Source organism: Lemur catta, chromosome 2 (genome assembly GCF_020740605.2).
Source record: "Lemur catta isolate mLemCat1 chromosome 2, mLemCat1.pri, whole genome shotgun sequence".
Taxonomy (NCBI): Eukaryota; Metazoa; Chordata; class Mammalia; order Primates; family Lemuridae; genus Lemur; species Lemur catta.
The window spans coordinates 1,760,317-1,785,216 of NC_059129.1; the positions used below are offsets into that span (position 1 = coordinate 1,760,317).

The 24,900-nt window shown below is 60.0% G+C and overlaps 3 protein-coding genes across 7 annotated transcripts; 2 read left to right on the top strand and 1 right to left on the bottom strand.

Moving 5' to 3' along the window:
• Positions 1 to 460: 460 nt before the first annotated feature.
• Positions 461 to 10,389, top strand: E4F1 (E4F transcription factor 1). Of its 5 annotated transcripts, none has more exons than XM_045541192.1 (14): positions 461 to 753; positions 3,198 to 3,349; positions 4,337 to 4,442; positions 6,826 to 7,019; positions 7,103 to 7,223; positions 7,332 to 7,484; positions 7,610 to 7,779; positions 8,061 to 8,270; positions 8,532 to 8,640; positions 8,782 to 8,999; positions 9,228 to 9,426; positions 9,511 to 9,653; positions 9,724 to 9,786; positions 9,863 to 10,389. In XM_045541192.1, the coding sequence occupies exons 1-14, from the start codon at positions 588 to 590 to the stop codon at positions 10,217 to 10,219; spliced, it is 2,361 nt and encodes a 786-aa protein (XP_045397148.1). In that variant the 5' UTR covers positions 461 to 587; the 3' UTR covers positions 10,220 to 10,389. The 5 variants fall into 5 exon arrangements, with proteins under 5 accessions (XP_045397148.1, XP_045397149.1, XP_045397152.1 ...); XM_045541193.1 differs by having other exon boundaries at positions 472 to 753; positions 8,535 to 8,640; XM_045541196.1 differs by having other exon boundaries at positions 472 to 753; positions 9,511 to 9,601; positions 9,863 to 9,881.
• Positions 10,390 to 11,483: 1,094 nt separating this feature from the next.
• Positions 11,484 to 14,255, top strand: DNASE1L2 (deoxyribonuclease 1 like 2). The gene is given in 7 exon segments (XM_045541201.1): positions 11,484 to 11,630; positions 11,729 to 11,817; positions 11,912 to 11,995; positions 12,075 to 12,189; positions 12,192 to 12,365; positions 12,491 to 12,742; positions 13,152 to 14,255. Coding segments are annotated over 7 exon segments (912 nt in total). The 5' UTR covers positions 11,484 to 11,486; the 3' UTR covers positions 13,206 to 14,255.
• Positions 14,256 to 14,668: 413 nt separating this feature from the next.
• On the bottom strand, positions 14,669 to 24,205 carry ECI1 (enoyl-CoA delta isomerase 1). The gene is made up of 7 exons (XM_045541200.1): positions 24,114 to 24,205; positions 23,894 to 24,007; positions 19,801 to 19,928; positions 17,739 to 17,885; positions 16,666 to 16,787; positions 16,382 to 16,560; positions 14,669 to 14,949 (listed from the first exon to the last, which is right to left on the bottom strand). Exons 1-7 carry the CDS (start codon positions 24,163 to 24,165, stop codon positions 14,783 to 14,785), a joined length of 909 nt encoding a protein of 302 aa, XP_045397156.1. The 5' UTR covers positions 24,166 to 24,205; the 3' UTR covers positions 14,669 to 14,782.
• Positions 24,206 to 24,900: the final 695 nt, after the last annotated feature.

The window sequence follows — 24,900 nt, forward strand, 5'->3', positions numbered from 1 at the left end:
AGAATGGGAAACGACTGCTTAACAGGGACAGGTTTCATTTTGGGATGATGAAAACACTCTGGAACTACACAGAGGTGGTGGTTGCACGACACTGTGGACGCCACTAATGGTAACGTCACTAATGGTAAATTTTTTACCTCAATTTTAAAAATACATAAAAGAATAAAAGGCTTCGCAAAGCCGCCCATGAGCGGCTCGGGTCCTCCCGAGACCCGGTAACCATCTGGAGAGGGGGTGAGGGGAGCAGCGGGCACCGCATCACTGGGGCCGTACCCCGGCTCCTTGGGGCGACCTCCCGCCCCGTCCGCTCCGGGGCCCGCCGCACCTGCGCTGGCTCCGGGGCCCGGGAGCCGCGCCCGCCCCGCCCCGCGATCGGCTCCGCCGTAACCACGCCCCTCCCCTGCCCCGCTCTCTGAGTGGGTCCCAGGCCACACCCCTCCCCAGGCCCCGCCTCTCCGCCTGTCTGTCAACTCCACTCTGGCCCCGCCCCGCCCTCCTCCCGTCGTTCCCTAGCTCCGGCCTCGGCGCGGCCCGTTGTTATGACGACACGGTCGTAAATCCGCCATCTTCCTGCGGCGCGTTGCGACATGGAGGGCGCGATGGCAGTGCGGGTGACGGCCGCTCATACGGCAGAAGCCCGGGCCGAAGCCGGGCGGGGAGCGGGCGAGGGCGGGGTCGCGGCGGGAGCGGCGGCGGCGGCGGCCTTGGCCCCCGGCGGCTTCCTCGGCTTCCCAGCGCCCTTCAGCGAGGAAGGTAACGGGGCCAGACCGGGCTGGGCGCGGCCGGGGTGGGGGCGGTTCAGCCTGGGCTGGCGGAGGCCTCAATGGCCCCAGCTGCGAGCGCGACAGACCCTCCCAGACCCAGGTTCCGCGCGGACCGCACGGGGCACTGCACAGCCCGCCACGAGCCCCCCAGGTTTTCTCTGACCCTCACGGCCTCGCCTGCGGGGCGCCCATCCCCCGCGCGCGCCCGGGTGCGTGTTCACGAGTACTCACAGGTGCCCAAGCCTCCGGGCTCTCCGTGTAGGCCTTCGCAGACGCCACCACCGCCAGCGCTGCCCCTTCAGGCCCTCGGCCCGGCCCCCCTCTGCCTCCTGTGCCGTGCGGGGCCCTTCCCTCCTCGGGCCCCCTCCCACTGCATCTGACCGGCCGCTAGGGCTCTGGCCCGGGTGGGGCTGGAGGCTCCGGGAAGGCGGGGCTCGAGTCTGTCCGTGGGGAGGCAGCAGAGCCCAGTGGAAGAGAGCTGGTGCCACTGCAGCCGGCCTGTGGGCTCCGTCGCAGACCTGCCACTTTCTAGCTCTTTGATCCTGGGAGGGTGACTACATCTCTCTGAGCCTCCATTTCCCCTTACAAAATGAGGTGGCGGCTGCAGCCCATAATATGCCCAGCACTTACTCTGCATCAGCGTTTTTCATTCTCAAATCAATCCTGAGAGGTGGGTGCTATTATTATCATTATTCCCCTTTGGGGGGATGAGGAAAATTGAGGTTCAGAGATGTGAACGTGACCGAGTCACTCAGCTAGTAAGTAGCAAGGACTGGACTGGATCCCAGGACTGTGAAGCTCCACAGCTCAGCCTCTCTGCTGTCTGGGCTCTGTATCTCGTAGGAGGATCGTGAGAATTAAAATAGAGTGTGCGTGTAAAGCCCCGAGAATGGTGTCGGACACACACTAAGGACTCATTCTTGGGGGCACTGATAGCTTTTGGAGATATCTTGATATCTTGGAGATATCAAGATAGCTTGGATCTCTACTCTCTGAGCTTGTCCCATGAGGCTGTAGAAGGGGTCAGACAGGAAGGGAAAGGTTGGCTAGTGGTACTGGAGTTAGGGTGGTCTTGTCTTTGTGCCCACAGGATTCATAGTCTGTGCATTTTTTTCTTGTCCCTTCCTATTCCAGCTTGGAGGGGGGCAGTGCCAACACGGAGAGGGGTCCCTCTGGAGGTTGCTGGGCTTGCCCATACCCTTGTTTTCAGTGACGTGGGCTGGGTGTGTCTTCTAATGGGGTAGGGGCTCCTTTGATGGCAATACCCTGGTGCCGAGTCAGATTTGGCAAGCGGGGCGGGAAGGTTAAGAGGGTGTTGGGCGCCTCAGTGCTTGGTTTGTGACTGTGAGCCATCGGGAGGGGAGCACGCTTTGTCAGGTGGCCTGTGGGCAAGTCAGAGCTGTGGTTTGGCCTTTTATTTGCTCATTACTTAAAAAAAAATTGACTAGGCTTCCCTGCACCAGGCTTGGGTTTGACCTTGATGTGGGACTGAATGTGAGGTGGTGGGAATTGGCAGACTTTTGTGGAAGCAGAAGGGACAGCTCCCCACCCCTTGGTGCAAACAGCAGGGCGTCTGGAGTAGACCCTCAGGTTCAGGTGCCGGCCTCAGCACTCAGCGGTTGGGTGACCTTGAAACTCAAATCATTTTTCTAGGATGGGAATAGTCATCTCCATTTCCCTAGGGTGCTGGCAGGATTTGGTGATGTCCCCAGTGAAGTGCTTGGCCCACAGTGGGGACTCAGCATGAAGTCTCTCCTGCAGGACGTGGAGCCAGCACGGTGATGATGAGGGGCTCAGGTGCAGTGGCCCTGGGGCATGGAACCCCTCTGGAAAGCTCCACCATTGGCGTCTATGTCTGAGCAGGGGTGCTGCCCATTGGGGAACCAGTGAAGCCCCAAATCAGTGAGAAGCATGGTCACAGCTCAGGGCCCTGCTGTGGGCATCAGCCTCCGAGCCCCCACTGTACCCTCTACACGCACTGGGTCAGCCCATTTTGCAGATGATGAAATGGACCTAGAGAGGCCACTGAGGTGCCTAAGGGCACATCCACACCCCAACAGTCTTAAATCCCAGTCCTCTACTGTCCCCAAACCTGCCCGGGGAATCCCTCTGCCTCCCAGTCTCTCTCCAGGTCCTCTCTCCCTCACTGCTAAAACAGAGGGTTTGGGCCTGACAGCCTCCGGGGATCCTGGCAACTCAGCATGTGGCCAGGGCCAAGCCCTGCTGGATGCTGCACTCCCTGGGTGGGTCTTGCTCCTGCAGAACTCCAGAGGATGGGGGCTCCACCCTAGGGTTCCCTGGTCCTGGGCCCCCACGTGTGTTATCCTCTGGGAGGGCTGGGGAAGGAACTCTGGTTCTGATGCCAGACTTGGGTGAGTTTGGTCTGAGGCTGGAGGGGAAGCCCAGGCCCTGCTGACAGCAGGCTCATTGCAGATGAGGACGATGTGCACAGATGTGGCCGCTGCCAGGCGGAGTTCACTGCTTTGGAAGACTTCGTTCAGCACAAGATTCAGAAGGCCTGCCAGCGGGCCCCTCCGGAGGCCCTGCCCGCCACCCCTGCCACCACCACACTGCTGGGCCAGGAGGTGAGCCCCCACCCCACTGCCGCCACATGCACAAGCCCCTCCCTGGGCTCACCTGACAGGAGGAGGAGGAGGCAGTGTGTCAGGACAGACCTGTGAGGCTGGTTCCTGGGGATACGTGGGCGGGCAGAGGGCAGGCATCTGGCTGTAGGTGATGGAAGGTCTGGGCTGTGTCCCTAAGGGCCCGATGTTGCTCTGGAGTGTCCTGGATTGCCTGGGGTGGCCCAGCCTTCTCAGCAGCCTCTGGCTGAAGCCTGTACAGTTAGGGGATTGGTGTCCCTTCTTTCTTGGAGTGTGGCGGTCTCTCTTGGGGGTATCATGGTGGCTTTTGTGTTTTTGGCACATAGTCCCACAAACAAAGCACGACCCTGTGGGTCCCCCCACTTTTGATAGAAATGGCCAACCTCGTTGACATGCCTGGGGCTGCACAGTCTTATAAATTCCGCAGCACCCTGCGTGGTGGGAGCTCTTGTATCCTCATCGTAGAGAATAGGAGAGGAGGCTCAGAGAGAAGTCAGGATCTTAGGCTACCAGCAAGGAGTGGCCCAGATGACATTGGAACCCAGGTCATCTCATTCTGACCCTGTACTTGCCCCTCCTAGAGGGGCTCTCTCCCCCAGGAAGGCCCAAGGGGCCTGGGACCCCTTGGCCGGGGCTGGTGGGTTGCCTGCTTCACCTTCATTCCCGCAAACTAGCCCGGCTCCATTCCAGAGTTGTTGGTCCCTCCCCGCAGATGTTCAGAGTTCCGGGTCAGCCCCTGGTGGCCAGAGACATTGGGGTGATGGGGTTGACCCCTGCCCTGGGTAGGAGGGACCAGGCTGGGAGTCAGGCTCCAAGCGGTGGTCCTCTGGGGGCAGAGAGCCCCGTCCCCAGTTCTGCGTGCCGTGGGCCCTCTCCTCCACAGCTCCATGCCCAGGGAGCCCAGGCCGCTTCTCTAGGAACTCTGGAGCCTACAGACAAGTCCCCTCTGTCCCCTGCTCCCCTTGGTAGGTGGTGCCGGCGGCAGCCGGCCCAGAGGAGCCCATCACCGTGGCCCACATCGTGGTGGAGGCAGCCTCTCTGGCAACGGACATTGGCCACGCACCGGACCTCGTTGGTAAGCCAGGCATGGCCACGGTTGGTGAGTCAGCTGTCCACGCATCGCTGACTTGATAGCCAGCTGTGGTCAGGGCCAGGGAATGGGGGCCCTCTGCTGCCTGTACCCTCCTCTCTACCAAAAGCAAGGCCTGGCCAGGAGGGGGCTGAGGGCTCTTGTGAGCCTTCCCCAGGGCACAGCCTGCAGGAGGGAGCACTGGGCACGAGGCCTTGCCAGGAACGGGGAACCAGGGCCTTCCTCAGTGTGTCCACGGTGGTCTGGGCAGCTCTGGGGCACACCCTGGCATCGGGAATCTTGGATTTGTGCTTAATCATGAGCTGGTTGCTCTCTCCTGTGTGTTTGCCCAAGCTGTCCCTGCCCTGGTCCTCCCAGAATCTTCCCCTCCTTCCTCCAGGAAGCACCCACCGGGGACACTCTAGGATGGCCCACTTGCCCCAGCAGTGGCTCTGGCGGGTGGGCGTGGGCAGACCGGGTAGCACCTGCTGCTCTTGCAGGGCCGTGACTCATTGCCTGACCTTAGCCTGCACCTCCCCAGAACCTCCTTACTCTGGTGCGGGGGTGGTGGTTGGTGCCCTGGTTTTCGCACAGCTTTTATGAGCATACAAGCCAAGCCTCTTTGATGGCTGTGTTTTAAGTTAAAGTGCCTCACTGATGTGCAGGGGAGAGGGGGTGTTGTGAGGTCTGGATTGGGTCAAGCTCTCCCTAATCGGGGACAGATGAGCATGCAGGGGGTACATTCAAAGGGCAGCCCAGGGCCTGGGCAGATGGGAGCCAGGGGCTGTCCCAGGGGTGGGGATGAGTGGCTGGGTGTGCACGTGCCGGGGACGGAAGCTGGGTTGGGCCTGATGTGGTGGGAAGTTGGGAAGGGCATGGCTGTTGCTGGGGCTGCCTGCTGGGCAGGGGCTGAGGCGGGTGAGTGGGCAGCTGGACAGGAACCAGGTCTGGGCAACAGGTCGAACTTGGCCTTGGGAAGCCCTGGGGAGCGGCTGTGGCGGGAAGAGGCTGGAGGAGCTGCGGTGGAGGCTAGCCTTGGGCTGGGAAGGGAGGCTGGGCACAGGCTGCTCTCTGGGAGGCAGCAGGAACACCAGTCTTGGTCTCTGTGCTGCTTTTCCCCTGGCATTCTTAGGACAAGGACACTCGTCTTGGTTAGGATAGGAGGGATAGGAACGTGCACGTGGGAGGTGAGGCGTGCTCCAGCCCTGGCAGGGCATTTGGTTTCTGGGGTGGCATCATTTGGGAGCCCACATTCCCTGGGCTCCGGCAGCTGCTCCAGGCCCCTTTCCTCCCACCCCGACCTCCAGCAGTTCCAGGTCTTGGCTCGGCATGGCAGTCCCTCCGGGCACTGCTCACCTGTGCCTCTCTTGCACCCTTGGGATTTCCCTTGGCAGGCACCTGGGTGCCCTAAGTGTGCCCCTTGGCCTCAGTGCTTGGGCTCAGAGGGGCAGGGCCAAGGGCTGGCCAGGACTCCTGCTGGCCTTGTGTGGAGACCAGCTGCCAGGGCGGGGCCAGGGCTGGACATACCCCCAGCCCCGGCCCTCCTGCCTCTCCCTTGGAGACAGATCGTGTCTCCTCTCTGCATCTGGGGCAGCCGCATCCTCCTCGCGTCCTCGCTGGCCAGAGGTCTCTGTCCTTTCGGAAGATTGTTTCTGGGACATTGAGCACATCAGCCAAGGCACGGGCAAGAGAGGCCCTTAATTCTTTCTGAGTCACGGCGCTTTCACTCTGTTTCAAGAGAATGGCTTGTCAAAACAAGACGCCAAGCCGACCCAGACGGTGTCTAAGAAGTGGTTTCACAGCTGTTTCCCACTTGTCATTTTTATGGGCAGAAAACATGAAGCGTGTTTACAGCCCAGCTTTGCACATTGTCAGACTTGCTCAGCACCCTGTGAGAAGTGCGAAGGCCCCACTTCCTTTCCTCAGACTGTCCCAGGTGTCTGGAGAGCGTTCACTCTCCCAGGCTGAGTGTGTCTAGTTTGCGGGGGGACGGGGCTCTGGCTGGGCCTGCCAGCAGCCTAGCAGTGTAACCCCCGGACACATTCCCTCTACACTGGAGCAGGACAGATGTCAGTGAGCCAGGCTGGCCCGACCACTGTCTGTGTACCAGGCACCTTGTCACCAGGACTTGTGTGTCTTCTTGGCTTAGGGGATGGGGCATCTGAGCTCCTGGTGGGTCTCCCTGCTGGACACGTTTCAGGGGAGTCGGGCACGGGGTTGTCTCCTGCTCTTTCAGGCTGACTGCGGAGCGGCTGAGCAGTTCCCTGGCTGCCTCCCAGAGCAGCACAGCCCATGTCCTGGGGCTGGGGCCCCAGCAGTCTCCCCGGGCAGGGATCCCATGGCAGAGTCTGGTGGGTCCCAAAGCTTAGGCTGACCTGCCTCTCCTCAGGTGGTGGGCACATCAAAGAGGTCATTGTGGGTGCTGAAGCAGAGCCAGGGGACAGTGAGATGGCGGAGGCCCCAGGCAGCCCCCACCGGCAGGCGCTGGGGCTTGCTGGGGAGGGTGAGCAGGCCCAGGTCAAGCTGCTGGTGAACAAGGACGGCCGCTACGTGTGCATGCTGTGCCGCAAGACCTTCAAGACGGTGAGTCGCGGGGGCCGGGCGGGCCAGGCCTCCTGCCTGCGCCCCCAGGGAGGTGCCTGAGCCTCGCTGCCCCTCCCCCACAGGGCAGCATCCTCAAGGCCCACATGGTCACCCACAGCAGCCGCAAGGACCACGAGTGCAAGCTCTGCGGGGCCTCCTTCCGCACCAAGGGCTCACTCATCCGGCACCACCGGCGGCACACGGGTGAGCCTGGCTGGGGCCTGAGGGCCAGAGCCACACAGCGCCCTGCTGGCTGGCTGGGGTGCCCTGGCTCCGGGTGTCTGCCTGGGGCTGACTCGGTGCTCTCCGCAGATGAGCGCCCCTACAAGTGCGCCAAATGTGGAAAGAGCTTCCGGGAGTCAGGTGCACTGACCCGGCATCTCAAGTCTCTTACCCCATGCACGGAAAAAATTCGCTTCAGCATGAGCAAGGATGTGGTTGTCGGCCAAGAGGACATGCCTGCAGGTCAGCAGGGTCGGGGTGGGCCCGGGGAGCCGGGGCTACCGTTCCCAGTCAGGGCTGCTGGCCCAGACCCCACTGGTGTGTGTGTGTGAAGGTTGTTTAAGGACTTTCTTGGCTCTGCCTTAAAGGGTCTGGAGCCTCTGCTGTGGGGACAGTTACATCATCATCGGTGACAAGTGAGCCTATGGAGACTTCGCCCGTGATTCATCTGGTGACAGATGCCAAGGGCACTGTCATCCACGAAGTCCATGTCCAGATGCAGGAGCTGCCGCTGGGCATGAAAGCCCTGGCCCCAGAGGTGCGAGCAGACTGGGGGACCCCCGTAGGGCTGCTCTGTCCTCTGCCCGCTCAGTACCAGGCTTTGTTCTGGGCTGTGTCTCCAGCAGGAACCCCTACCCTGCCCTCTGGACTGCCTCCTGGTGCTCAGTCTGGGTGCAGGGCAGGTAGGAGGTGGTGGCAGGGAAAGCTTGTCAGTAGACAGCACACCAGAGCGCAGCGCAGGGGTGAGGGAGGAGAGTGAGGTGGGCTACAGTGTGCCTGGCTGCCTGGCCAGCCTCCCTCCCTCCACTTGCCCCACAGCCCCCAGTCCCTGAAGAGCTTCCCTGTTCCGGCGAGGGCAGCCGTGAGAACCTGCTGCACCAGGCCATGCAGAACTCTGGCATCGTCCTCGAGCGGGTTGCTGGGGAGGAGGGGGCCCTGGATCCAGCCCCTCCCGCCGGGTCCAGTCCCCAGCCCTTGGGAGATGGCGCCCCGCAACTGCCGCTGCTGGAGGTGCAGCCGCTGGAGACAGTAGGTGCCTGCGCTGCCGGCTCACTCCCTCAGGGGCCAGACCCCGGAGGCCTGGTCACCCTGGGGGCTTGGTCACCATGCTCCTCACACTCTGTGGCAGAGAGTGGTGTCTCTTTCTGCTGTGACTTTGTCCACTGATCTGTTGCCTGTCTTCCCTGGGGCCACGAGGGAGCCTACCAGGGTGGGGCCAGTGGTCATGTCCTTGTTACTTCCGGGGCGCAGCCTGCAGTGGGTGCTGGAGGCCTGCCTGTGGTCCCCCAGCAGGTGGCCAGCGAGCCCTCAGCTGTGCCCAGGACACACCCGTGCCCTCAGTGCAGTGAGACCTTCCCGACAGCAGCCACCCTGGAGGCCCACAAGAGGGGCCATGCAGGTGGGTGGCAGGAGGGTGTGTGCCCGTGGGCAGTGGATGGCCTGTGGGCAGTGGGTGTCCAGGGTGGCCTGTGGGCAGGCAGCAGGTGGCCGAGTGGGCCCGAGGGTGGTGGACCGGGCCTGATGCAGCGTGTGGCTGCAGGGCCGAGGCCGTTCACCTGCATGCAGTGTGGCAAGGCTTTCCCCAAGGCCTACCTGCTCAAGAAGCACCAGGAGGTGCATGTGCACGAGCGCCGCTTCCGCTGTGGGGACTGTGGGAAGCTTTACAAGACCATCGCCCACGTGCGTGGCCACCGGCGCGTCCACTCAGATGAGCGACCCTACCCTTGTCCGGAGTGCGGCAAGCGCTACAAGACCAAGGTGGGCCTCTGGCCCCAGGACCCTGGTGCCGGCCCCCCTCCATCCTCTAGCTCCCCAGCCTTGGGGCCAGATGTGCCCTGTTCCCTGCCTACACTGTCCGTCCTTGTCCCCTGTCACCCCCAGCCTGCGCAGTCTCGGGCTTAGGCCCTCACTTGAACCTGGAGGTGGGTGGGGAGAGCACAGTCTGGTGGCTGAGGGCAGGCTGGTACTGACAGGGGGTCTCTACAGAATGCCCAGCAGGTGCACTTCCGGACACACCTGGAGGAGAAGCCTCACGTGTGCCAGTTCTGTAGCCGCGGCTTCCGGGAGAAGGGCTCGCTGGTGCGGCACGTGCGGCACCACACGGGCGAGAAGCCCTTCAAGTGCTACAAGTGCGGCCGTGGCTTTGCCGAGCACGGCACGCTCAACCGGCACCTGCGCACCAAAGGTCTGGGACACCGGGTGGCAGACAGCGGGAGGGGGCGAGGGGCCGGGACTCACCAAGTCTTGACGGAGCTCCCCCAACCGGCAGGGGGCTGCCTGCTGGAGGTGGAGGAGTTGCTGGTGTCTGAGGAGAGCCCCGCGGCGGCCACCACCGTCCTCGCAGAGGACCCCCACACGGTGTTAGTGGAGTTCTCGTCCGTGGTGGCGGACACCCAGGAGTACATCATTGAGGTGTGTGTAGGGCCGGTGGGCGGGGACAGGGCCCGGGGCAGCCAAGGCTGACCCCTGACTGTCCGCGCAGGCCACTGCAGACGATGCTGAGACCAGCGAAGCCACGGAGATCATCGAGGGCACCCAGACAGAGGTGAGGGGTGGCGTGAGGGGTGGGGTGGCCTGGCTCCCTTTCGCAGCCCCTTGGGCTGAGCCGTGGGCCCCCGCAGGTGGACAGCCACATCATGAAGGTGGTGCAACAGATCGTGCACCAGGCCAGCGCCGGGCATCAGATCATCGTGCAGAACGTCACCGTGGACCAGGAGGCGGGGCCGGTCCCAGAAGCGGCTGCTGCCGACACCATCACCATCGCCACCCCTGAGAGCCTGACGGAGCAGGTGGCCATGACACTGGCCTCAGCCATCAGTGAGGGCACTGTGCTCACGGCCCGAGCAGGTGCAAATGGCACTGAACAGGCCACAGTGACCATGGTGTCATCAGAGGACATTGAGATCCTGGAGCATGCGGGCGAGCTGGTCATTGCCTCGCCGGAGGGTCAGCTTGAGGTGCGGACCGTTGTTGTCTAGCATGGAGGCCTGCAGGTCCCTGCTGGCTGGAGCTGGGCCAAGGTTTCTGAGTGCCCTGCCTGTGCCTGCCTGGCCTGGTAGAGAAGATGGCACAGAATTCAGAGGTGCAGAGGAGAAGGGGAGTGTAATTACAGTTTTTGTTGCTTTACAATAAAACATGAAAACCTGCAGCTTGTGATGTTGCGGCAGTGACAGCCTGGGGCTGCCCACCACCTTTGCAGCTTCTTCTGGCAGCAGCACCTGCCTGCCTGGCCACCCCTAGACTCCGGTGCCTGTCCACCCCGCCCAGGGGCTCCTGCCAGCCCTGGCGGCGCCTTGGTGGCGCGTGGGTGTCGCTGGCATGTCGACAGGCAGCCTGCTGCTGCCCCGCCCAGCTGGACTCATGACCCCGGTTTCCTCAGGCCTGTCGGACGGTGGGCGGAGGGCGCTGCTGCCCAGCCTCCAGCCCTGGGGCTGCCATGGGGATGGATGGGCTGAACAGCCTTGGTTTTTTACCCCAAGGTGAGGATGTGTAGGAGCATCAGTGATGTTGGGCTGGACCCGGGCTGGTCTTTCCTGAGTGCCCTGCCTTAGTTTCCCTAGGGTGATGCCACTCAAGCAGGCAGATTCTGGTTGCCTGGCTTCTGGCTGATCCTCTATCAGCCCTGAGGCTGCTCTTGGGGGTCTGGCAGGGGCTTCTGGGGTGGTCCTGGGACCAGGCCTTGCCCAGATCACCTGCCCATTGCCCTCGGGGTCTCCATGGGAAGGGGAGCCAGGAATCCCAGCATCCAGCTCCATGGAGGGGGCGGGACCCAGCACAGCCAGCCCCTCCCTGGACCAGGGCCACAAATACCCGTGCCCTGGCGCCAGAGCTGCTTCCCGACCAAGTCCGGGCAGTTGGTCCTGCGCCTGGACGCACCCCCAGCCTGGACCGAGGATCCCCACTGGACCAGGCCCTCTGAGCCTGTGCTACTGCCTCAGCCACATCCCAGGTGAGTCTCGGGGCTGGGTTGAGCTGGGGGCTGGGGACTGGACGGGACCGGGATTCCTCTGTTGGGGCTTCAGTTTCCCCAGGCAGTGGCAGAACCCTAGAGGCCGAGAGCCCGGCGTGCTACCCTGGGGAGACCTGGAGAGCGCAGGCGGGAGGAGGATGCGCCTTGACACCCGCCAGCCCTACTGGGCAGGCGGGGGGGGGGGGGCGGGCGGGGGGAAGGGTCCGTGTGCCTGACTCTAGGTCCACGCTCACGCCGGCCGCCGTCTGTCCCTCCCAGCGCGCCCCCTCGGCGCCATGGGTGGGACACGGGTCCTGCTGGCCGCGCTCTGGGCGCTGGGGGCCGCCGGGGCCGCCGCGCTGCGCATCGGAGCCTTCAACATTCAGAGCTTCGGCGACAACAAAGTGTCGGACTCGGCCTGCGGCAGCGTCATCGCACAGGTGAGGCCAGGGGGCGGGGACGGAGCTTCGGGGCGGGGCCGCAGCTGTCTCGGGGTGACCGGCCGCGCATCACTCCGCACCTGCCGGCTCCTCCCCAGATCCTGGCTGGCTATGATGTCACGCTGGTGCAGGAGGTGCGAGACCCAGACCTGAGCGCCGTATCCGCGCTCATGGAGCAGATCAACAGGTGTGGCGGGCCGGGCTCCGCGTCGTAATCCCCGGCCGGGATGCCAGGCCTCTGCGCAGCGCCTTGACCCGGGGCCTGGCCCGTATCTCCGCAGCGTGTCCGAGCACCAGTACAGCTTTGTGAGCAGCGAGCCCCTGGGTCGGGACCAGTACAAAGAAATGTACCTGTTCGTCTACAGGTGAGGGGCGGGCCGAAGAGAGGGGGCGCGCCGGGCCGGAGGTGGCGGCTCAGCGCGACCACCTGTTCTCTGCTCCCAGGAAAGACACAGTGTCGGTCGTGGATACGTACCAGTACCCGGACCCCGAGGACGCCTTCAGCCGCGAACCTTTCGTGGTCAAGTTCTCAGCCCCGGGCTCAGGTGAGGCCGGCCCCGCCCCTCCCGTTCGCCCCACCCCTCCCGCCGGCCCCGCCCTGACGCCCCGCCCCCGCCCGCAGCCGCCGGGGAGCTGGTGTTGATCCCGCTGCACGCGGCGCCGCGCCACGCCGTGGCGGAGATCGACGCGCTCTACGACGTGTACCTGGACGTGATCGACAAGTGGGGCACCGACGTAAGCCCCGCGTCCGCCTTGGTCCCAGGGTCCCCGTAGGCGCGCCCTGGGGGTCTGGGCCATCGAGGGTGGGGCTGGGGCAGCCCCTCCGCGAGGGCTCTGACCCGGCTCCGCGGCGCCCGCAGGACATGCTGTTCCTGGGCGACTTCAACGCCGACTGCAGCTACGTGCGGGCGCAGGACTGGGCCGCCATCCGCCTGCGCAGCAGCGAGGTCTTCAAGTGGCTGATCCCCGACAGCGCTGACACCACGGTGGGCAACTCGGACTGCGCCTACGACCGCATCGTGGTGTGCGGCGCCCACCTGCGCAGGAGCCTGAAGCCCCAGTCCGCCGCGGTGCGCGACTTCCAGGAGGAATTCGGCCTGGACCAGACGCAGGCGAGTGCAGGGCGGCCCGCAGCTCTGGGGTTCCCAGGCCTTCCCGGTGCACGCAGGTGGGAGGGGCCAGCAAACCGCTACCGAGGGCCGGGCCCCACCTCAGCTCCCCCTGCACGGTTTACACCTGGTGCTCCCCTCCCTGCACCGGGGCTTCCATCCCGCCACCAGCGGAACAATTCTGGGAAGGCAGGGCGGTGTCCCTTTGCCTTCTCCCACAGGGGCCCCTCGTGGCCTCTGCCCCCACACTGGCAGCAGCAGGGGTGGACATTACTGGGCGCCTCCCCACAAGGGCAGTGGTTGTAGACACCCATCTGGCCCAACCGGGGGTGGAGGCAGCTTTCCAAGGTGGAGCCAGAGGAAGGACGGCTGCCCAGCAAGACCCCTGAGGCTCTGTCCCTTCTCCCTCCAGGCTCTCACCATCAGCGACCACTTTCCTGTGGAGGTGACCCTCAAGTCCCACTGACAGCCCTGAGGCCCAGTCAGGGCATGCCACCCACACTCTGGAATGCCCCCACAGTGGCTCTGTCAGGGTGGCAGCTACCCCCAGTGAAGCCACAGGGCAGGGTCTGCTGGGCATGGACAAGTGGCCATGGACACATTATGGGACCACTCAGAGCCTCAGTTTCCCCATCTGTGAGGCAGGCTACACCACCCACCTCAGGGTTGCTGGGAAGAGTCCCCATGGAGGGCACTGGCTACAGTGCTGGGCACACATCTGTGCTCAATAAATGAGCTGCTCTGAGCCAGGACCACACGCAGCTTGGCTCCAAGGCCTCCATGTCTTTCTCAGGACTCAGCCCTTCTGGGGCATGAGGCCTGGTACATGGTCCAAGGTCTGTTAGGGGACAGGGATAGCCTAACCTGCCCTTTCATGGCCTGGTGGGAATTGGCCACCTCTGGGAAGTTTCTGTTCTTTGTGTGAACTGTAACTGCCTCAAAGAACCTGTACTACGAGTACAGCTGGGAAAGTTACCGTGCCAATGCTCCCGCCAGCTTCCTGGGCCTTGGTGGATTTCAGAGCAAGTCTCCCCATGCCCACCCTGCAGCCCCTATTCCTGGGTCCTGCAGGGACCCTTGGGTACTTGTCTATACCTTGGGCCCTGTCTCACTCATCACTGCATGGAGGTCAGGGAGGCTGGCCCCATGTCCCAGCTGGTCAGCTCCCCTGGAACTTTTGGGGAGCCCCTCAGCAGTGGAGGGGCAGGTGGTTGGGGACTGTGTCCTTCTCAGAGAACTGCACGCCATGCCATGGCACAGCCCTTCAAGGGTACCTTCCTGTGTAGTGTCCTCCTCAGGAGCCCTGGGCTGGACAAGGACTCATCAGAGGGGCTCTGTGCTGAGGCCAGGCCATTACGGTCAGGGCCAAGCAGTCCTGTGGGCACACCATGTCACTGATGGGGTTTCTGGTTTTTGAAACATCTCATCTTTGGCAGAATTTGGGAACTGGCTTGAGTCATGGGAGGCAACACCTTCGCTTCAAGGGTTTGGCCAAGTGTGCTAAAATAAAACTTAGGATTCCAGGAGCGTAGCATGCTTCTTAACAAGCCATGCGTCCAGCATCCCTCTCAAGTTCCCCCGGTTGCTCTGAACCGCTGTCCACTGTCACCCAAATGAACAAGCACGTTCAGCGGGCTTTTCTTCAGGGGTCCTGTGTGGGTCAGGCCGAGACTACCAGGCCTTATGCCTCCAGCAAGCAGGCAGCTGAGGGCTGGGACAACCCAAGGAATTTATTTACACTTCTGCTTTGGGAGAAGGGCCACTCAGTGATGACCTTGCTGAGGTCCAGAATGGCCCCACCTGCCAGGTCATGATTCCCAAGTCAGGACACTCCTGACCCCTTGCTGCGAGCCAGGCAGGGAAGGCACTTGTGGGCGGCGGTGGGCCCCTGGGACACTGGGCTACAAGGAACAGGACTTTCTAAGAAGATTAGCAGAACAGAGCTAAAAGTACTTTAAAGTTGAAAAATACCTTAAGACCCTGTTGGGACCACAGGCCCCCAGAGGGGCACACGTGGCTAAAAGCCCTGTGGCAGGCCAGACGCTAGCCTTTCTTTTGTTTGAGCTTTTGTAAGTACGCCTGCAGGGTCTTCTGAATGGAGTCTCTGGAGATAAAGTTGACAAAATTCTGGATGTCGGCATCACGATGTTTGATCAGGCTGTCTGCCGTGGCCTTTCGCATCATGGCCTTGGTCAGCTGTCGAGCATGGTCTAAAGAAAATGGGTCCATTGGTGAAAACCCAGTTTTAGAGATAGTAGGATCATTCCCAAGCTTTCTATGCAAGTTCAGACTCTGGCAGGAAACAGTGTTTCTGCCCACTGACTTCTTTGAAAATCATACTAGATGATACCATAAAAATTGGTTTTGAGACAGGGTCTCACTGTCACCTGGGCTAGAGTGCAGTGGTGTCATGATAGCTCACAGCAACCTCAAACTCCTGGGCTCAAGCCATCCTCCTGCTTCAGCCTCCTGAATAGCTGGGACTACAGGTGTGAGCCACCACACCTGGCTAATTTTTCTATTTCTTTTGTAGAGATGGGGTCTTGCTCTTGCTTAGGCTGGTCTCTAACTCCTGGCCCCAAGTAATCCTCTGGCTTCCCAGAGTGCTAGTATTACAGGCGTGAGCCACCATGCCTAGCCCAAAATTGCTTTTTTAAAGTTATTTTCACATAATTATATTATTGAGACTATTTCCCATGTCACTAAATATGCTTTCACTGCATAATTAATGGCTGCAGGGTATTCAGTCATTTGTAGTGGGGTTGGCAAGTCCGGCTCCCCAAGGCTCTTGAGTTACGAATGGTTTTTACATTTTTGAATAGTTGAAAAATATCAAAAATATTTTGTGACATGTGAAAATTATGTGAAACTCACATTTCAGTCTACAAAGTCTTACTGGAACACGGTATGGTGTTCCACTGGAACACCACTGATTCCGTGTTCTGTGTGGTGGCATCCATGCTGCAGTGGCCCCCTGGCCACAGAGATCTTACCTACACAGCTGACGAGCTATCTGGCTCTTTTTAGATGGAGTTTGCTGGTCCCTGGTCTATATCATGATTGATATGACCAGTCCTACTTCCGCAACACAGACAAGCAGGTTTTCAGTTGTCTTCGTAGTAGGTTGAGAAGTGGACCCCAAAGGGACAGGTCCAAGTCCTAACCACCACTCCAGAACCTGTGAAGTATGACCTTATTTGGAAAGTCTCTGCAGATGTAATTGAGATCATCACTGGATTTGGGTAGGCCCTAAGTCCAATGGCAGGTGTCCTTATAAGGGAAGGGAGAGGGAGATCTGAGACGCAGACACGCACAGGGAGAACGCCACAAAAGGGTGGTGGCACACACTGGAGTGATGTGGCCACAAGCCAAGGAATGCCTGAGCCGCCAGAAGCTGGGAGAGGCAGGATGGATCCTCTCCTAGAGCCTTGGGAGGGATGTGGCCCTGCCCACACCTTGATTTTGGATCCCTGGTCTCCAGAACTGAGAACAAATTTCTGTGGTCTTAGCCACCCAGCATGCCGTGCTTTGCTATGCAGCCCAGGACTCCCACAGCCTGCGAGCACGCGGAGAACCTCTGGGTGTGGGAACGCTCTGGTCTCACCGGGCTCACAGGCCGAGGCCCGCCCCTGCGGCCCTCACCTGGAATGGCCATCCAGCGGGCCATCACTGAGAGCGCCGTGCTCTGCAGCTGGTCCTCGGGCACCACCTGGTCCACTATGCCCACCTGGAGGGCCTCGGCTGGCGGGAAGAGCAGCCCCAGCTGCAGGGCATGCTCCGAGGCTCGGTGCCCGATGGTGTTCACGAGGTTGTCTTTCAACCTGGGATGTAGACACCCACTCACCTGGTGGCTCTGGAGCTCCCAGGCAGGTAGGTCTGTTCCCCCAGAGCCAACCGCTGCATATGGGGGCAGCCCCTGGCCTTACCAGAAGGGGGCGACGATGCCCAGCTGGGTTTCCTGCAGTCCTATGACAAACTTGGGGTTGTCGGCTAGGACACGGACATCGCAGGTGAGGGCCATCAGGCAGCCTCCAGCGGGGCAGACCCCCTGCAGGGAGAGGCCAGACCACGGGGATGCTGCAGGTGCTGCCGGTCCCAATCGTAACCAGAGGGCTGGGTGTGAGGACGCCCGAGGAAGGGCACCCCCAGGCACTCCAGGGCTCTGCACCGACACTGTCTGGGCTGGGTGTCCGAGATGGGGAAAAGGACAGGGAAGGAACTGGCCCCTCAGGGCTCAGCAAGCGTCTGAGGCTCATCAGCCAAGGCCCTGATGACAGGGTCGTCAGCTCTCGCTCTTGGGGACCAGAATAATCACTCCTTTCTGCACCGTGTGGTGAGGGCAGGAAGCCGCCTTTCCTCTTACAGCTTCTGTCCAGTGCTGAAATGCTGCACAGCATTTAGCTAGCTGTCATTTCACATCATGGCCCCATGGGGCCCTGTACCACCCCAGCAGCCAATCCCACCAGGATGTCCTGGGAACTCCAAACCCACCCTGTGTTCTCCTGATGCACCCCCTTCCCCAAACAGACCCCCACCTCTGGTCTGCTGCTGCCGCGGCCTCTCATACCAGCCCTCCCCTCTGCCCAGCTCTGCCCTCTGTGAACCTCACCTGGGTTGTCACCGCCACCCCCTTGGAGAACACTGGCTCCCAGGGTCTCCCTGAAGCCAGGTCTGAGTGATGTTTCCCAGATGGGACCCGACCACCCACTTGCCCTGGCACAGCCTCTCACCAGGTCCGTGTGGACCGCAGGCCCGGTCCCCACCCACTGGACCTCTCTCTCCTCTGTGTGTCCGGCCCAGGCCATTTCCACACACACCCACCAGCCCACCTTCTCCACACGTCACGTGGTCTGCACTGGCACTTACCTGTGCACGTCTCAGGTCTCCCCAACTGCCCCCTTCCTCCTAAGAGCTTCTGAGGGCAGGACCAGGGTCTGCCTCTGCCCCCCGGCTGGCCCCCCCTGAGCCAGCGAGGCCCCGTGGGAGTGGGCACACTCACATTGATGGCAGCCACCAGCACCATGTTGGAGAGGAAGAGCCGCAGCCACAGCTCCTGCACTGCCTTCCAGTACTCGGTGTAGTGGGCTGGGTTCTGCCCGCACAACTCTGTCAGGTCCAGGCCAGCCGAGAAGACACCGGGGCAATCCTGGGGGAGTAGCCGGGGCCAGGAGCCCATCAGAGTCCACTGCCCAGCCAGCATCACACCACCAGGGCTGCGTCATGCTCACGAAGTGAGGATGATGCCCCTGCGGAGCCCAGAACTGGGGGCTCCAGAGACTCAGCCCAGACCTCCCCCAGACCCCGTTCCCCTCTACTTCCCAGCACACTCTTCCCTTTCCAGAGTCAAACCGGAAGAGAGAACAGGCAGGGCAAGCACTGCCCCAGGGACATGAATGCACCAGCTCTCTGCACAACTGCACGCGTTGCCTTCTGCACCCCCGGCTCTGCACACCCAGCTATCTGGCGGAGGACTTCAGGGGCACAGCGAAGCTTCCTGACAGAGTATGGAGGTGGTACGTGTTCTGATCCACCCCCAAAGGGCCACACAGGCCACAGAGCACCACGCAGGCTGGAGTGCCGGGCAGGACAGTGATCGCTGTGGATGACCCGGGCCCCACGCAGCTACCAGGGAAGGAGGAGGAGTGAACACAGAGGGGAGAGGAGTGAAGGGTCAATCGGCACAGTGGCATTCATCAGGGCTCAGCACAAAATTCCGGACATTCAGCCCAAGGACTGCCAGCCAGGAACACAAACCGGGACACCATGTGCAAAAACCCACCCCCGGTTCCTGCACAGTCACAGCACCTCTGGGCAAATGACAAAGGCACCTTCCAGAATGTCTGCAGGTTTTCTTGCCATAGCTGGAGCTCCGAGGCTATGGGGTGATCTGTTACCACAGCTCAACCTGGCCCCTCCTGACTCTGCATGAGATGTTTACCCCATGCTGTTGACAGGAACAAAGACTGACTGCAGGACAGGCTGGTCGGCTGCGGTGGCTCCCGCCCACCTCCTAGCACCTCCCTCCCCTTCCCCTTGGCCACGGCACACCCTCCACTTGGGTCCTACCCAGTCCCACCCTTCTGGGCCTTAAAGATGCTGCTTTTTGCCCCTCCCTGACCTTAACAATGACACTGTTCAGGGATGCTGCTCCTAGCATTTGCCAGCACTTGAGGGCAAGGCTGAGTTCTCAAAAATTCATGTGAAAGAAGTTTGCCCTCTGAGAATCTAACCTTATGGGCGGGCACGGTGGCTCATGCCTGTAATCCTAGCACTCTGGGAGGCTAAGGTGGATGGATTGCTTGAGCTCAGGAGTTCCAGACCAGCCTGAGCAAGAGTGAGACCCCATTTCTACTAATTAGAAATAGAAAATTAGCCATGTGTCGTGGTGGCACATGCCTGTGGTCCCAGCTAGTCGGGAGGCTGAGGCAGGAGGATCACTGAAGCCCAGGAGTTGGAGGTTGCAGTGAGCTATGATGATACCACTGCACTCTACCCAGGCTGACAGAGTGAGACTGTCTCGAAAAAAATAAAAAAAAGGAAACCGAAACAGAATTTGACCTTTAAGACCAGCCCAAAGATAAACTGAGAGCATGGCTTTTGCGACAAACATCGTTAATGGGACTGGCTCGATGCACCAAGGGGCTCTGAGGGGAGTGCCCCAGGAACCCACTGCCAAGTTTCATGAAGTGGCACGGGTTCAAGGTTGCCCCTGCAGACACACCACTCTCCCTCACCGACTCTGGCCCAGGCTGCTGAGCACCACAGCTCTGCCCAGGGTCCACTCTGACAACTGCACAGGCTTGGGAAGACCGTCTCGGACACCAGTCTGGCTTCGGGAGAATGATCTGCCCGAGGCCCCCAGCACAACTGGGGTCCCTAGGGGCCGCACCCAGGCCACACTCCCTGGAAGCCTCTCATGGTGGCGTTTGGCATCCAGGGTGTTGGGGGCTATCTGGTTATTCTACACCACGTGATGGCTGGCGCCAACCTTTTTCCAGTGTGGCAACAGGTCTGCACTTTGATGAAAGAACTGGGGCCGTGGGGGCCACGCGGGCACCCACCGAAGTGATGACCACGCCGCGGAAGGCCTTGTCATTCTCCAGCTTCTCCAGGCTGATGAGGAACTCCGTCATGAACTCCAGGCTGAGGCTGTTCACTGGTGGGCTCTTCAGTTTCATCACAGCGACCCCTACAGTACAGAATGAGGAAGACGAAGCTCACATTCAGTGCTGGGACATTGCCCTGACCAGCCTGCACTCTCAGCCAAGCCATGGGTAGCTGCACGGTTTTGGGATTTTTAAAATGGAGGTGAGATTCACATAAATCAACCATTTTAAAGGGAACAATTCAGGGCCAGGTGTGGCGGCTCACACCTGTAATCCCAGGACTTTGGGAGGCTGAGGCAGGAGGATCGCTTGAGGCTAGGAGTTCAAGATCAGTCTGCAACATAGCAAGACCCCAGCTCAAATAAATAAAACAAGTGTCATCTTAAATCACAAGAGTATCTATTAAGCAGGCTGAAGGCGAAGCCACATTGCCAAAACCCTCCCCAGGACGCCCCACCACACCTGCTGACCTTCCAGCCCCGTGGTGGGCCTTTCTGTAAAGGGTGAGGGAGTAAACGTCTTCAGCTTCGGAGGCCACAGGGCCACTGTACAAGTCAGCACGAAAGCAGCCACAGACAGTGAGAACAAGCGGGTTCAGCCGTGTGCCAATAAAACTTTATTTATAAAAATGGATGATGGGCTGGATTTGCTGACCCCGTCTTCTACAACATCATTTTTAATTTTTCTTTTTTCCAAGGAGACAGATTCCTGTTGGTACACACGGACTGCTCGTATTCACACAGATGCACCGTCTCTGAACCCAGTGTGCTGAGAGAAGGAAAACGCTGGAACTCTGATCTCCCACACAGGGCCTGGCAGCCTCCAGCAGAGCAAAGAGACCAGCAGGTTTTCTTTCTTCTGCTCACACAGCACCGTGGTGTGCAGAGTTCATTAACTTTTTGTTCAGACAGGGAGAGTTACAAATAAACTTAGAATAGAAAGGGATAGATTATTTGCCCAGTACGCTCTGCTCAAGGTACTTCTCCCCCAAATATGTCAAGAACCATGTTATGAAGTGGAGAGGCAAGCAATGCCCCCAAGGACAAAGGAACAACAACCAGAACCCCAGAGGTTTGCAACCTGCCCCCAGGACTGCGGAAAATTAAGGAGGAAACCTTCAGGGCCCTGGGTGTTCAGCCTCACTGCCCCTGTGGACTGAACTGTGTATCCCCAAAAGATGTTAAAAGTCCTGTCCCCTGGTACTCATGCATGTGACCTTATTTGGAAATAGGGTCTTTGCAGATGTCATTAAGATATAAGTTACAATGAGGTCACGTAGGGGGGCCCCTCAGGGGGTGCAGGAGTGCGCTTACGTGGCAGGAAGCCGCAGCGATCGCGGGCAGCCAGCAGAAGTTGGAAGAGGCAAGGAGGGATCCTCTCCTAGAGCCTGGGGAGGGAGCACCGTCCATGGGACTTCCTGACTCCAGAACTGGGAGAACACACGTCTGTCGTCTGAGCCCCTCAGCCTGTGCTACTTTGTAATGGCAGTCCTGGGATACTAATGCAATTACCATCTTCTGCCCACTCTTCACCACCAAGCAGGGGCCAAGATCCCCACAGTTCAGTCGAGTCTCCTCTTTGAGGGCACTGCCTGCCGCGTGCGCCTGCCCTGCCCCTGGACGCGCTGGCTCTGCAGGCCCAGCCCCTCCCAGATGTCCACCAGACATTAGGGGCAGCCCTACTCTCATTCCGGTGCAGTTCTCTGGCAAGGATCCTTATCTTAGTTGAAGTAAAAGTTTCTTTCAAAATTAGAATCTATCCTGTAACCCGACTTCACACCGTCTAGTTCTGTCACGTCCACTCTGCCTCTTCATCCTCTGTCCCAAGCCTGGAGGACACCTTAGGAGAGTCAACAAAGGTCGCTTCTGCCAATCTGGGATCTGGGCTATTGATTCTCCGTCTTGTGCAGGAGCAGCTGATGGAGCGGTTACCTCTCTTCTGCCTTCACGTCTCCCTGCCAGCTCGTCCGTACGCCCATTTCATCTCCGGCTTCATCCGTGTGTTCAGTGCCCGTGTTCTCTTGCTGCAGTGGCAAGTCCTGTGTCCTCGTGGGAGCAGGAAATGGCCTCAGTTTCTTGAGGAGTGAGAAAAACCTAAGCACCAGATATACACGGAGAAACCCCAGTGGGGAGTCTCTGGCTCACGCTTGTTTCAGGATAAAGGCTGAAAATATTGGGGGTCAGATGTTCTTAAACTTTCCGTGGTCTGTCCCTTCACTCTGCCAGCAGCAGAGAAAACAGCAGGGACAGGGTCTGCCCTCGTGGACGCTGGAGCTGCTGGCCAGGCTGGCTCAAGTCACCTGTTCTCGCCTTCTGCCCCAAGGGCAGATCCCAGGGGCTTCAGAAACGCCACCCTTTATGTAAGGAGCATTTCCCTGGTGAGGACCTCGGAAGCGTCTGGATTGTCAACACAAGCCATTCTCTGGGAATGAGATCTAAGTCTTGAGGGCAAGTGGGCTCTTTGGGCCCATTGGTTTACAAGGAAGAGGCAATTCTTACCTGGCTGCAGGCGTGTGTAAGGCATACATATGAGAAATGAGCTGTCAGAACTTCCAGAACAAGTTCCCCAAACCTGGCTCAGAGGGAAGTTTCTAAAGTGGACTCTGAAGCTGGGCAGATGGAGCAGGACACAGGGCGGGAGAGGGGCAGGGGAGGTAACGGGGCCAAAGGTGAGTCTGAGCTCACCAAGCAGAATCTGGAAGAGCTCGGACACCATGGGGCAGCGACCGCACTCCTGGCACAGGGCGGCACTAGATAAATGTCTCCAGAATGAAACGGTGAACGGACCCTCTGGTCAGCTTCACCCCGGCACCAACGAAACCGTTAAAAAGGTAAGTTTCTCATGCCTGTAATCCTAGCACTCTGGGAGGCCGAGGTGGGAGGATCATTTGAGCTTAAGAGTTCGAGACCAGCCTGAGCAAGAGCGAGACCCCGTCTCTACTAAAAATAGAAAGAAATTATCTGGCTAACTAAAATATATATAGAAAAAATTAGCCGGGCATGGTGGCGCATGTCTGTAGTCCCTGCTACTCGGGAGGCTGAGGCAGTAGGATTGCTTAAGCCCAGGAGTTTGAGGTTGCTGTGAGCTAGGCTGACGCCACGGCACTCACTCTAGCCAGGGCAACAAAGCAACACTCTGTTTCAAAAAAAAAAAAAAAGGCAAGTTTGAGCTGTTACTTCATCCAAGCCTCAGGGCCTGAAGGATAAACAGATCTCGGTGTTTCCATTTTATAACATTTGCCCTTTCTCTGGTAACGGGGACAGGGCCAGGCCTGGCTTTCTGACCACAGGCTCTACCTTCTATCATACCCAGCCACAGAAGTTAGCAAGTTCTTACATGGTAAAAATGTGAATCACTTGGGTAAAAACATTATTTCACCAGTACTTTTTTTTTTACTGGAGACAGACACACACAGAAATGGTGCTAAGACATACATAACATTTACCATTCTAGCCATTTTGCAGTGTAAGGCCCAGTGGCATTACATACATTCAGTGTTGTGCAGTCCCCACTATCCATTCCAGTACTTTAAGATGTGTGTTTTTACCTTTTTTGAGATTACTTTCAAATCTGTCACAGAAATGATCCTTCAAAAACTCAAGTTTTTGTTGGGCTCATAGTTGGTGTTAACCAGAGGCCCCTCAAAAAATGCTTCTAATCCCCTCTGCAGGATTTCAGGTAGGGGCAGGTAAGAGTGACACTGGGTTCTGTGTCACTTGGGAGTGTTAAGGTCAATTATATTATTTCATTCCAAAATACTTCCAATTAGTTTCAACGTCCAATTAATAGCTTAGACCGCAGATCATAGGCTCCAAACTTTAAAAACAGAATCATCTATATCTTCATAATGAACAAAGCCCATTTAAGGCACCTGGTGTGATAACCCTTAAGTTCTAAAGAGAACTTCTAAAATTTTAAAAATCCGGCTTCACCTCCTTGCCTTTAGAAATTCAACCGCCTTCTAACACTTCAGAGTCTGGACCCCGACAGACTTCTGCGCTCCTCGGCCAGCCCTCGCCCACCGGGAGGCCGCCCCCGGCCCGCTTACCTGCGGCCGGGTCCGGCTCCACCAGCACCCGGAGGTTCGCGAAGCGCCGCGTGCCGTCCCCGCCGCCGGCTGCTGGCTCCGGCCGCCCGAGGACCGGGCCCCGGAACTGGGCCCCTGCGGACGCAGCGCAGGAGGCCGGTTAGCTCGCCCCGGCCCCCCCGGGACCCCGACCCCCGGCGCGCCCCCTGCCCGCAGCCCCGACCCCCGCCGGGCCCCGCACCCGCACGGAGCAGCGCGCGCGCACGGACGCGCACTCCCACCGCCAGCGCCATCTTGGCCGTGCAGGGCGGGCCGGGGCGAGATGTGGGGGCAGGACCCGCGGGGGCGTCCTCTCCCGCGGCCCCGCCCCGCCCCGCCCGCTCGGCTCGCTGGGGCCGCGGTCAGGAGGGCCACCTAGCGGGGGAAGGCGAGTCGGCGCCCCCGGCAATGCTCTGGCTCCCCCCGGCCCCAGGGCGTAGGCCCTTCGAAAACGCAATCGTGACCAACACGGTGGTGGCGGGGGCAGGCCCTTCCCGCAGCTGGCAGCAGGACAGCTGCCCCGCCCACCGCTGAGCCCCAGGGCCAGGCCGAGAAGACGCGTTCCCTCTTCCTGCTTCCGGTGCCGTCCACCAACCAAAGACCAAAACCACTAAGGCAGGAGGCTGTGGGTGCCCGTTGTGAGCTCTAGTGGCAATAAGGGACTGGGCGAGCTCCTGGCCAGAGGCAGCTGTTACAGCATCTGAGCAGGTAAGGCCACCAAATCAGGGTGCTAAAACCACTCAAGGGCCCTGGGGGGGGAGGCCAGGGGCTGCCTAGGGTGAGTCCTCTTGCCCCCTTGGGGAACAGGAATCAGAGCTGGCAGGTTAGCCACAGAAGCAGCATTGCAGGCGGTTAAGAACAGACCACCCACCTTGCACATGAGAACCCCAAGCGTACAGACAAGGATGCTACACAGTATCCTTGAAGGCAAGGCTGGGGCCAGCAGGTACCCTCCCTGTTGTGGGATAGCAGTGGCACCTCAAACTTTT